Source organism: Parasteatoda tepidariorum, chromosome 5 (assembly GCF_043381705.1).
Source record: "Parasteatoda tepidariorum isolate YZ-2023 chromosome 5, CAS_Ptep_4.0, whole genome shotgun sequence".
Classification (NCBI taxonomy): Eukaryota; Metazoa; Arthropoda; class Arachnida; order Araneae; family Theridiidae; genus Parasteatoda; species Parasteatoda tepidariorum.
In genome coordinates this window covers 47,607,707-47,621,853 of record NC_092208.1, presented here as the reverse complement: position 1 = coordinate 47,621,853, position 14,147 = coordinate 47,607,707, and the positions used below count along the sequence as shown (strand labels likewise).

Here is a 14,147-nt window from a genome sequence, read left to right as displayed (position 1 = left end):
TGGATGTTAAAGTGCACTAGGAATTTAGTTTTGCCGGAAATGCCAAGAGCCAATAAGGCACTCCAGGGATCTTTTACATGCCGCATAATCATACGACATGGCCGCTGAGGATTTTCTGCATCTTGAAAATCTGGTGTCTGGGCCGGGGATTGAACCCGCAGACTTGGGCTCAGAAANGATCGGGACCATCGCTATTCCGGATAACTGATTTTTCCGGTTTTCTGAATCGCTACAAAAAGCCGCTTTTTTATTGTTAAACCCAACTAAAAAAAATATTTGGAAACAATCTTAAAAAGAAGAAAAAACGATGAAGTAATACACTAATGATTATTTCCAAAATGATGGTAAGGTAAACATCTTTCAAAAATGAAGGAAAAATCCTAAAATCTCATGAGGAAAAAAAAAGTTTTTTCTTTTTTAAAATGGCGGGAAAATTTATCGAATTTCGTTCCGGTTTCTTTGGTTTTCCGGTTTTCTGATTTCCGGATAACGGGTTCTGTACTGTATTTCAATGTTGAACCATAATATGCTGATTATTTACTGTAACCTTAATAAAGTGTTAAATTGAACTATGTTTCCGTTCAAGTTGAATCTTATTATCGTGTAATCAAGTTGCGTTACGATAACATGCTTCAACTTAACACAAGTTTAGCACCATATTAGCATCACTGAATGAACAGTGTAGGTAGACAGTGTGTAATGAACAGTGTAGAAAATGTTCAATGTTTAACCATACTATGGTGAATATTAACTACAACCTTAATAAAGGGTAGAATTGAACCACGTTTTCGTTCAAGTTGAATCTTATTATCGTGTAATCAAGTTGATATATGATAATGCTTTAACTTACCACCTTATTAGCAACACTGAAAGAACTGTGTGTGTATTAAGACAGTTTAGTATCATGTAGGTCCCATTGAATGAGCAGTGTGAATAATGTGTAGTTATCAATGTAGAAAGTTCAATGTTGAACCACACTATGGTGAATATTTACTTGAACCTTAGTATAGTGTTAAATTGAGCTATGTTTCCGTCCAAGCTGAATCACATTATCGTGTAATCAAGTTGGGGTACGATAATATGCTTTAATTTAACCCGATATTAAGACAGCTTTACACCATATTAGCACCACTGAATGAATAGTGTAGACACTCTGAGATGAGTAGTTCAGAAAGAGTAAGTTCAACAGAAAGAGTTTTAGAACAATGCGCTTTTAAACAAAGATAACAAATTTAATTTCTCGCTCTGTGCTCAACTATATGCACAATCCTGCAAAAATATTTTTACAAGCAATTTTTTACGAAATAATAAACTAAAGTGTATCTTTTTAACAAAAGGGGAATATTTTTTCGAATATTTTACGAAGGTGCACAATATGCTTCATATTCTGTAAGCATACATTTGCAAACTATATACACTTCTGTAATGTTTTATAAACAACATTATATACATTTTGCCATATTTTGAATGCAATATAAAATACAACGTTTAAAAAAAAGATCAAATTTCATAGAAACGGGGATGGTATGTATTAGAATAGAGCTGTATGGAATGTATAGAATAGTTCATCAACTGATAAAAGCCATTTTTCTCAGCTTAATTCTAAATTGTTTATAATAAATAAATAAAATATATATTATTTACTAAATATTTAACTGCTTTGAAAATATTTAGTTGTATTAAGTTTTAAAGAAATTTTAAGTAAAACAAATTATATCATTTTTGATGTAATGAATATATCATATAATGTTTTTCTGTTTAATAAAAAGGATGAGGAACTTTCTTTAACCAAACTGAAGAGTTCAAGATGATCGAAAATATAAGATATTAAAGTCAGATTCAAGAATTAAAAAGTTTTAACAGTGAAGATAAGAAGAATTGAAATAAGAATATATATATATAACCATTTGTCCGCAAATATTATTGGTAGACCATTTTACACATGTATAAATATTTTGATTTTTCGAACATTAAAAATGTTAAAAAATATTTATGTCATGTCATTGAACTGTAACTCTAAAGAAATTTGAAAAAAAAAAATGTTTTCATAATCTAAAGAATGATGGTATAAATCTGAAGAAATATGCATAAAATTCCAAGTTTTGAAACTTTGTAATATCGCAAAAAGATACAAAAGCAGAATTTTTACTCTTTATACTTGGTTAGCAAGCATAAAATATAATGATAGAATGACGAAATAAATCATTTTTATAAGTATGCATAACGCATGAGTTGCTTCAATTTCTCCAACTGCTCCGTCATTCAATTCAAAATCTATTCCTTACTTTGTCATTTCATGAATCTTTTCTTATCATTTCTGAATAGTTTTTTTTTAACTACAAAGACAGATTTTGGCATTTTCATTAAATGTATCATTAATTATTACCAAATTTATAAATTATTCTAATAGCTATTTAAGTAGATTTAAATTATTTACTATCATGTTATGTATTATAATGAGATGTCAAAGGAAATTAGCTTCTAAGGAGCTTAAGATGGTTTGTATAACATAATTTTTTCAAAAAGTTGCTTTCTTTGAACAGGATAAAATTTCAGTAATCTTCAGTGTTGGAAAATTTTGTGACCCTGTACTATTAGAATACGATTCTCTCATTCACGTATAAATGGCAGCTTCAAAAACCTGCTTAACACGAAAAAGTCTAATATTTCTCATCTCTCATGAGAGGGGAAACAATCATATATACAAATTAAGCCAGTTTCCACAGTTCATTTGAAAAAACACAACTCAACCGCAACATAACTCTAATGCCCAGTAGCTAATGAAAAGCCTAACTTCAATGTTCAGTGGGACTTTTTTATGATTTTGAAACCCATGCAAGTTGTAAATGGTTGAAAAGCCGTATTGTCTCGTATTTATGGTTTTTTAACTATGCCAGTTGTAAACGGTTTCTCCACCGTAAGGGTAGAAAATCTTCTTCACCGTAAATTTTACGGTTAATTAAATGAACAGACTGATTCCGTTTATTTTAATGTAATTTTGTAATAAAAATTCCAACATTGTATAAGAATAAGTATAAGAATAGAATAGGAATAACTTACTTTTTTTTCAATAGAATTAGGTACTGTATTTGACATTCAAATCACAGCGGTGGGATTTATTAATACAGTTATTTAATTTAATACTGATAAAAATCAATATGAATCAGTTAATTTTATGTTTTCTGTCAAAATTATTTTGTTTGTTTGAAATTATGGGAAAGAAGCTAGTAATTTGTTGATTTCCCAACATATACTTTGTGATGTTATGCTAAAATAAAAGAGTGATTCATTCAAAACTTTTTTCGAATCGATTGATTATAATAAAAGCCAAATATTTTTGATTTTATTAAAGTCAGTAATAAAAAAATTGAATCAGTTTGTTATAATTAATGATTTGAACCTTTTAGTTCAAGCCCAATGATTTGAATGAAACTCACACCAGTTTCTTTTCTGCGATGATTGTAGTTACTGATTGCTATCAGATGAATTGGAATAGTTTGTTTGAGTTAATCAGTCAATTTTGTTTCAGCCTTTCAAATAACACCCATTGATTTATAATGATACTTATTAGAATCAATGAGTTTTATTTAATGAGTCTATAAACTCCAAGCATATTGCTTTAGTATTAGTGTTACACTGTAAAAATTAACGTTATAATAATAAAGAACAAATATGGCAGCAATATTATCTGAGATTTCTCCCTAAGCTACTAGAAGAAACAAGTTGGAAGAAATTTTCTGCAACAAACCCGTAAAAATATCTTCGTACAGTGTGTTAGTAAAAAATGGACTATACTGAATAACTTTTTATCTAATAAAATGAAAAACACGTTCAAGGAGCCAATCTTAAAGTTTCAAAGGGGGGACGTCAAATATACAAATTAATTAGTGCTTTCGGTATTAAGTCATGAAATCAGAAAAAATGATACTTTCAATAAATTAAGCATAGATTTTTTCGTATTTCGATTTCAATTCCCTAAAATTTAGGGAGTACTGGGAAATGAGGTTTTTTAATCACGTGTCTCATTTGAAACTACTTTTATACTAAAAATAATGTGTGTCAAATTTTTCAATAATACAACCATTTGTCAGAAAATAAATATCGACAATCCCTTAAAAAATAACTTAATGTCGAAAACATGCTGAAAAAATAGCATATGCATTGATTTAGAAAGGAGAGGCGGATCATTAATTTTCCTTTAATTTTTTAAATCACGCGTCACATTTGAAACTAATTTCGTACTAAAATATGAGTGTCAAAATTTTCGAAAATATCTAATTTGGTCAAAAAATAAATATAGACCATCCTTAAAAATATCCTTCCTTGGCCGAAACATTCAAAATAGCATATACATTAACCTAATAAAGAGGTAGACTTCGTGATTTTTTTAAAAATTTTTAAATCACGCGTCACAATCTGAACAAGTTAACATTAATTTTTTTTATTTTTTCCACAACTCAACATACTCAACAAGTCAACATACATGATTCTAATAAGGAGGGGCAATTCACGAATTTACTTTTAATTTTTTAAATCATGTGATACAAAACAAATTTCGTACTAGAATATGTGTGTCACATTTTCCGAAAATACCCAACTTGCTCAGAATATAAATATAAAGAGTACTTAAAAATATGATTCCTTGTCCGAAACATTCGAAATTGCATATACATTACTATAATAAAGTAATCTAATAAAGGATATTTTGTGAATTTTTTTGAATCTTTTGAGTCACATTTCACATTTGAGACAATTTTTGTACTATAATATGTGTGTAAAATTTTCCGAAATTACCCAATTTGTTAGGAAAATAATTATAAACAATCCTTAATATCTTTCCTTGTCCGAAATATACATAATTAAAATAAAATTAGGAGAGACAATTTGTGAATTTTTTTTTAATTTTTTGAATCACGAGTTACATTTAAAGCTATTTTCCTACTGAAATATGTGCTTCAATTTTTTCCAAAATACCCAACTTGTTCGGAAAATAATTATAAACAATCCTTAAAAATATCTTTCCTTGTCCGAAACATTAAAAATAGTTCGAAACATTAAAAATTCATCCAATAAGGAGAGACAGTTTGTGAACTTTTTTTTAATTTTTTGAGTCACGTGTAACATTTGAAACTAATTTCGAATGAAAATATGTGTGCCAAATTTTCCGAAAATACCCAATTTGGTCGTAAAATAAATAAAAACAATCCTTTAAATAATCTTTCTTTGTCCGAAACACTGAAAATAGCATATGCATTAATATATTAAAGAGGAACATTTCGTGAATTTTTTTTTAACTTTTTGAATCTTGTGTAACATTTGAAACTACTTTCGCACTTTAATATGTGTGTTAAATTTTCCGAAAATACTCAACTTGTTTGGAAAATATTTATAAACAATTTTTAAAAATATCTTTTCTTGTCCGAAACATTCAAAATAGCATATATATTAATCTAATAAGAAAGGACAATTCATGAGTTTTTTTAAATTTTCTGAATCATGAGTCGAATATGAAACAAGTTTCACACTATATTATGTGAGTCAAATTTTTCAAAAATACCCAATTTGGTCAGAAAATAAATATAAACAATCTTTAAAAATAACTTTCCTTGACCGAAACAATTTAAAATAGCATATACATTTATCTAATAAGGAGGGACACTTCAATATTTTTTTGTAATTTTTGAATCACGTGACACAGTTGAAACTATTTTCGTTCTATAATATGTGTCTTGGGAAGAATAATATGTGTCCCGAATGAAGCCACTTAGTTTCTTGCAACTACAAGCAGATTACAGTCGAGTAATCTAATTTGCCGATCTCATGATCGACAGAATCGGTGTTCGATTTTCATCGTTGACACCTCAATGTTTCCTCCTTTCCCTTCAACACGTGAAGTATTTTCAGTGTCCTATACTCCCCAGTTTCAGTTCTTCACACTCGAATGCCTATTAAAACCCAACAGTTAAAATTCCTTTTTGCAGTTTTGAAACCATGCTAGTTGTAAATGGTAAAAAATTCATTTGTATAGTTTTGTGTTCATAGTTTTATAACCAGACTAGTTGCAAATAATTTCAAAACCGTAAAGGTAAAAAATGTTTTTAATCGTTAACTTTGCTGTTAATCGGATGGACAGACTGCTGTCGGGTATTTCACTGCAATTTTAGAATAAAGATTCGAACAGTGTGGAATAAAAACTTTCATTAAGATTTTACCTTATTTGCTTGTGGTGAAGCACTTGTTTGCAAAGCTGCTGTGATGATCCAAGTTAAGTCAATAAAGAGGTAAGTGACCAAGAGGTTGGTATGAATTGTATTTCTCAGACAACGAAGGTCACTGCAAATAAAATAACACAATTTCAAAAACAAGTTTGGTAGATAGTCTAGTTTCTTTTTTGCACATATTTCACAGACAAATTATAAAATGCAGTCATTTCACAGAGTGCCTACACTGTAAAGAAAATCCCGAATCGCTTTTGAACATATGAGGCAGTTTCGGTGCATGCAATTTTCAGAAACGTTTCTGAATATTTCGGAAAACTCTGAAATTGAAACGCAGTCATTGCGATTCAGATTCGTGCACTTGAAAGTAAAAGAAATGTTTTACAATTGATCGGAAACATGCAATTAAATGAAGTTTGCGTAGATTTTCGGAAATAGTTTTGTCGAATCAAAATTAGTGTCTAATTTTTACAGTGCAAGAAGCAAATTTAGTCTTTTTGTAAGTAAAAAAGTTTAATTCTGCTTCCTACTTTTTCTATCATGCATTGTGCATAATGTCTAAAAACAAAAAGAGAAAGGAAAAAAGGAGAAAAATAAAAATGCATTGATTAAAAAACAAGCATTTTTTTCTAATAATACATTATATTTAAGAAAAAGTAAATGGAGATCATGAAAACTTATTGGGTATACATGCTTTGTTACAGGTCAAACCTGGAGCACCTAATGCCTGATACTTTGGATTATACTTATTATTGACAATATGCATTTTGTCATTGCATAGCAATTTTAGAAAAATGGCTAAAATAATATTCATTCATACTTTGAGGCATTACATATAATATTATATTGCTTTAGTATTTCATAAAATGTCTTAAGTCTATACATTACAGGCAACACGCATTCAAAAAATAATTTTTCAAACTAACTATAGTGACTTCTTGAAATAGAAAAAAGAAAAAAAAAGTTATATCCAAAAATAATTTTAATATCACGGTTTTAATTAATAGCACTTTTGTTATCGTATTTAGTTACATTTCATGCACACATGCATATTTACATTATTATCGGATTTACATTTTCATAAACTAAAAATTTCCTCGTCTATAATTCTTAAGATTTTGTTGTTGTCGTAAAGTAAGATCTTAGTTTTTATACTTGCTTACAGACTAGTAGTTTTTATTATTTGCAATTATAGACTAACGTATTTATATGATTGATATTGTAAAATAAAATGAATCGAAAAAAATTTTGCTTTTTAAAATAATAAATTTTTTAATCATTTTTGGAATATTTAATAGCAGCTTTGAGTCATAATTTTTACGATAGCAGGATAAACATTGCGTTTTCGATAATTAAAGTGTAAGTAAAGTTTTAGCGATAATGAGTATAGTGTACGAGAAAAATAGCGATAATTAATCCCTACTATTTATAATATTTTAAGTGATCATAAGATTTCTTTTTTAAGTTGGCAAAATATTAGCAGCGTTTTTTTAAACATTTTATTTTGACTGAAGACCAATTATCGGGCTTTTGCCCATCTGTGAAAATACTTCTTTTCTATAGTAAACGATTTGAGTAAAAAGACGCTCATTTTAAAAAAAATATTGGAAAATAAAGTCTTTGTTAAGCTTTGCTTTCTGACAATCGGGTTCAAAATAGAAAAAGATTTTGTTCTGGTATTTTCTCTTTTCAAAGAAATATTTAAATGTTCATTGTATTTAAAAGAAATTACATTCAAATAAAACATCACGAAAATCATCATCTAAAATTATGAATATATTTTATGTTGATAGCAATAACGTAGCATTTTAATCTTTACATATACACTATAAATTTCTGAAAACTATGACATTTAAGACTTTTAATAAGAACAATCATATTAAATTTAATGAAATTCGGCTTCAGAATACACAAATGTTGTGTCATTAGCATAAAAGTTTAATTTGTCTTGACTTCCCTTAAAACCATTTACATCTTTGCTAATGTTTAAAATAATTTAATAAAAAATTTACACAAATAGTAGTTAGTGCACTTAATTTTTCAATTATTATGAATGCATATTTTTAAATAAGTTTTCGAATATTTAACAACACGAAGAAGTATGGCCCAATAGCAATTAATAGGAAAAATATAAAACATAATGTTGAAAAATGTAAATAAGATAGTTCCCTTTTTTATTTTTTCTTATATTAAAAAAATAAGTAAAAATAAAAAGAAATATGTTTACTTGTACATCTCCCTTCTTCCAAAAAAATACATGTAAATATAAATGAAGATAAAAAAAAAGTGTGCGCTTTTTCTCTGGCGGTAAAACATAAAAAAAAAAGAAAATCAAGAGATTTCGAATTTAGTGCTCTTTTTGTCCTTGATATGATCTGTCAGTTGTATTAGAATGTCACAATTTCTTTTCAAAGGCATAAAAAATAGTTAGAAGAGTTGTGAAAGATTGGTTTAGACAGACATGGATACCGTGATCTTTATCGCGTTATTTTTAATTTCTTTTTCCATTTCAGATTAACAAGATTTCAAGTAACTTTTTTAAGTGTTTTATTTAATTCAAATATGTTGAAATGTTATCTTAAAAATGCTAATACTGAAATTTCAAAATAAATGCTTTTTTTTTACTTTAAAATATTACATTCCGGTATAAAAACCTTCCTATCATAAAATATTTCAATTTTTAAGCTTCTTTGTCAAAATAGTTGAGTTATAGAAAATTCGATAACTATATTTTTAAAAATTTGAACTAAATTCATCCATACGAATGTCTACTCGTTTATAAATGAGAAAAATATAGCGATATTTTTCATTGATTTGTAGCTTTTATCAAACATGATAATTTCATTGAATATCACATGACTTACTCTTCGATTTTTATAAATGTATATTTTTAAATATATTTTGCATATTTTTTTTTCAAAAAATCAGAAAATCTTCTATATGTTTTTGTGTTTTGATATTCGATTGCAAAATAAACAGAAGCAGTGAACTTACTTTCCGGTGGCCCAACTACAGAAGGAGCCAAGGACAGTAAGAAGCATGTCAAGTATANGGCAAAAATCCGTGTAGCTATTTATTAACCGTGTAGCTCTAAGGTATCATGTTAAATTTGCAAAATTTCTCCACATTTACCAAATTTTATAACACATTATAAAATTATATTTTATTTATAATCTTAGTTAAATTTACCGAGCTTTTTAGTGTTTCCATAGGGCCAGAAACACGACAAATTTGACAATATTCTGGTAGTTTTAACCATACTTTTTTCAAAGTGCTTTACCCCAATACATGTAAAAAAATATTTTGTAAAAGTAACACTTTTAAATCTAATTTTTGTAAAAAATATCTGTCAAAACTATGTTTAACTGCACAAATTATTATTAAACATTAAACTTCGCATGAAGTTTCATAAATTGTGAAAACTTACTGAATTTTTTCGTGAGCTTACTTCATTATGGAAATAATTTTTTACCTTATTCATAAAAAGGAGAAAAAAATCAGTGTAGCTATTTATTCAATCCGTTGCCGTTGATGTTATTCGCTGTTTTCCATTTGCGAGCGGAAATGGATATGAAAGAGAAATCAATCATATTTCCTAAGACATGGAAAAATAAATCATTATTTTATTCTTTCTTCTCCAGACTTGAACATCATTTGATGTAAGATTCTTTATTGTTTACTTCATCAACATCTAGAGATGTGTATCAGAGAACGTAATTAAATTGATCGACTTCGGGCTGTTTCGACGATAACTGTTGAGATTGAAAATGATGAGGAATGTTTTAAAAAAGCTAAGTTTATTTTCCTTTTGTCTAGTTCCACTGTTTGAAGGTTATTTTTATCAAACAATATTTTTTGTATCATTTCTTACTTCCTTTCTCTCCTTTGTTTTTAAATAAAAGACGTGAATAAAATTATTATTTTTAATGCTATTTTGCTTAGAAATATCTGAATAAAAGTTGTTTCAAAATATTAAAAAAAAAACATTATTCTAAGTATGAGCATGGAGTTTGCATTACACACGGAGAAAAAATTCGGGTAAAATTACCTCACTCTTTGGTGATGAGTTGATTTCTTCTGATTATGAACAAAAGAATATACAAAGATTAATATGCCCATTTAAGAATCCTTATAGAAAACAGATTTTAAGTCATATGCATCTTTTTTGAAAGTTTTCATTAAAATCAAATGTTTTTTAATTAAAAAATTAACATTTATGTGACCTGTATGAATATGCAGGCCAACCGGGTCTTTTTAGGGAGTACTGAGTTTCAGGCTCCAACTCATTTTTTGTTGATGTCTTTTAGTGAGATTCACCACATAGTTAACCTTTTGATTTCTTCGATCGCCATTCGTATGTCTTGCTAATCTCCTGTCTATGTATTCTTTGCTCAATTGCGATTTTTCAATCTCGCATCCGGGTATACTGGCCTACAATCGTTTTCTGTTGTTTTCTTTTTTAAGGTTGGCAGACATCGGTCGGAGCTTATGATAACCTGTCCAAATATACAGGATTATATTCGTGTCTTCTCTGTCACAAATCCAAGCAGACACTAGTCTTGACCTGTTAAACAGTTCATGTATGCAAGACCCAAATTATGCTCTGTATGCCTTTCTTACTGGTCTGAATTCTACTAGTAATGTCATATTGGTTTTCTATATTTGGCAAACGTTCGAGCCTCATTAGTGTCTCACTGGTAATCTTAACGTAACAGATAGACAGGTCACTATTTTGTCTTTTATCACTCCCATCCAAGTACACGTTTTCTCAGTCGCTACTACTTGGTCATTTCTGTAGTAATACATGTACCCAATTGACCCAAATAATGCATGCCCGAAGCTCTATTAAATGCAATTCTCACTGATATCAGGGCTAAAAACTTCTGCTTATTTGTTTCATTTTACGTCAAGATTGGTGATGGTATTTTGCTTCGAACGAACATTCGTCAAGTTGAGGAAATTTCTTCATACGTCTTTGAGGATAGTTTTTACAAAAGCATTAAACCTAATGCAGCATATCTATTAAAACAATTTATTAAGAAACATATAATAGAATAAAAGAAATATGTGTAAATGAAAATAGCTAACGTATTATCTTGGTAAATATTTATGCCAGTTTCTTTTAACGTGAAAACATATTTTCAAAAAACATAAAAAAAGTAATAAAAGTATTAGTAGAATAAGATTCTATTAAAGCTTTATATTTCCTCTTAAAAATAATGCATGTATAGAGATATTTTTTAATAATATATTTCTCTCTGTAATGCTGGATCATATAACTTTAACATTTAAAAAATGCTTATGCTTTTAATCTACTTTCTTGAAGAAAAAAGGAAAATATTCTAGGAAAGTTCAAAACCTTTCTTATTTGAAGATAGAGACGCAATTATTCTTCAAGAATGTACTTTTTTTACTTACACATGAGAAAGTCATCGTTTCGTAAGAAACTTTCGAGATGAAATTAAGAAGAAAAATTTCTTTATTTCTTCCTTAATACGACGTCTTGGGACGTTTTGAATAAATTACAAACATGACAGTGAAAAAAATACTGTCTAAGAAATTTCTTTATTAATGTTGTGAGCTTAATGTCTAGTTCGTTGCAATTCATTTTTAAATTTCAAATGCAACCTAGAATTGTTTTACTGATTTGTATTCTTTATTACGCTAAGTACTGTCGTTTTTTGTGCTTACCTGTTTATCAACAGTAATTAAAACAGTATACTAATGGACATTTGCACTTAAGATGGCTTCGTTGCAATTATGTTTAACAAAGCAAAATTATTTATATGTTGTATAAAAGAAAATATTAAGATAATAATGGTATATTACTTTAATCTTGCTAAAATTTAATTATAGAAAATGGCTAATTTTTTATAACCTTTTTTAATTATTAAAGCCTATTTTTGGCAACTAAGCACTTTTGATTGATTTGAGTCAAAAGGCTTGACATGGCTATTGATAAATTTTATGATTTAAAATATGCATTATCGCTACATTTTTGAAACTCAATTTTTTTCTTTTTATTAAATAAAAGCTCTTTATCATGAGAAAAGTTGTTAATAGTTCTAATTGATTATTTTATGCAGAAAATATTATAGCATAACTATTGACCTAAATCATTAAAACTGAAAATAAATTGCCTCATCTGTGTGCTGTAATGACTCTTTAATATCAAAAATGCAAAATCATGTCTCTCAAAACTTTTAAAGTGTGCTTTAATCATAAACTAATTAAGTATAAAAAAGGATAAATTTATTCCTGTGTTATTATAGCACTTTAACATCATTTAAATACAGAGTATAAACATGTCTCCTAAGCTTTTAAAACGTTTAAAACTTAAAATACTGAAAAATTGATTTGAGTGCTGTTATGAAACTTTAATGTTATTTCATTAGATAGCATAAATAAGTCTTTCTAAAGTTTTAAAACACATCCTTTCTATAAGCTCTTCAAATACCAGAGAAATATTTATTCGTGTGTTGTTATGAAACTTTGATATTTTTCCTACGACAGCATAAACACATCTATTCAAATTTTTAAAACACATTCTTTCAAAATCTTTAAATATTGAAAAAATATATAATTCATTCTAGTGCTATTATGAAACTTTGAGATTTTTTTTTACTTACTGCTATGCCAAGTCTTACTATTAAATGATTAAATGCTTAAAACACATTCTTTTAATAAAATCTTCAAATATAAAAAGAATCAATGACGTAAAATTCAATTCATTTGAGTACTGTTATGAAACTTTGATTTCTTTAGATAGCATAAAATATCTATCCAACTTTTTATAAACTCTTTAAATGCAGAAAAAAAATCGGAAATTCACTAGTGTGTTGGTATGAAATTTTAATATTATTTTATTAGAAGTAGATATATTTCCACAAACTTTCAAAATATATTTCATTAAACTCTTTAAATATTAAAAAACCGCATCCGTATCATGCTCTGACGCTTTAATATTATTTAAATAGACAACATAAACATACCTTCTCAAACTTTTAAAACGTGTTCTTTTTATTAAAATATTCAAATATTAAAAAAGCATAGGAGCTCATTCTTGACACTTTAACATAATTTAAGTTGATAGCATTAATATATTTTTCCAAACTTTCAAAAAAAAAAAAATCAACAGAATTATCAAACTTTTTCTCCTAACAGATTTTTTAAAAATTTTTTTTGTCTCTCAATAATAAAACCAGACTTTCTAATCATCTGTTAATTATCCTGAATACATTTAATCCCGATGGAGTTTGCATAAATCTTTAATATTACGAAGGGATTATATCACCTCATCTTATATTCTTATTTGAAGTATTAAACTTTAGTTTATGACGTGAACTTTAAATCAGCCCTTAATAATGAAGATAAATAATATTTATCATACATAATACATTTGACAGGATGAAATTTAATTATAAAAATAATATTATCCTTAAGTAATGAATTTTTTTCAGATTTAAATGTTATTAATAATATACATGAGTTCACTAAATAAACAAAACTACCTCCATGTAGTTATTTATTTTAGAAAAAGGTCCCAAATTGATTTATTTTTATATTAATTGTTTTTTTTTAAAATTTTTAAAAGGAAAAATTTGTTTCAATTGTTTTGTATTGAAATTTTCATTAAAAGAACAATTTATTGTGCCGTTTGTTTAAGCATAGTTTATTAGAGACTTACGATTTCTATGCTTAATAAAACGGTTTTAAAATTTTCATAAATTACGTTTTTTGTTAGTTTTTTATAATCGTAAAAGGGCAATATAGTTAATTTTATTGTTGTTAATCGAAAAATGTGTAAAATGTTTTATAAGAAACATTTCGTTTTATTTAAGGTATAAAATGCAAATAATAAATGAAAAAAATAAAATTTATGGTTTAAAACCGGTAGTTGGGTTGATTGGGCAAAACCATGAAATTTAC

The 14,147-nt window shown here is 27.3% G+C and overlaps 1 protein-coding gene across 2 annotated transcripts in view; it reads right to left on the bottom strand.

The window, feature by feature from the left end:
- The window catches only part of LOC107438883 (diuretic hormone receptor), a 226,453-nt gene that overhangs the window by 80,931 nt on the left and 131,375 nt on the right, over window positions 1-14,147 (bottom strand). For both annotated transcript variants that reach the window (XM_043039187.2, XM_043039188.2), the window contains exon 6: window positions 6,213-6,333. In XM_043039187.2, coding sequence (XP_042895121.1) covers window positions 6,213-6,333 — 121 coding nt within the window. The remainder of the gene's footprint in view (window positions 1-6,212; window positions 6,334-14,147) is intronic.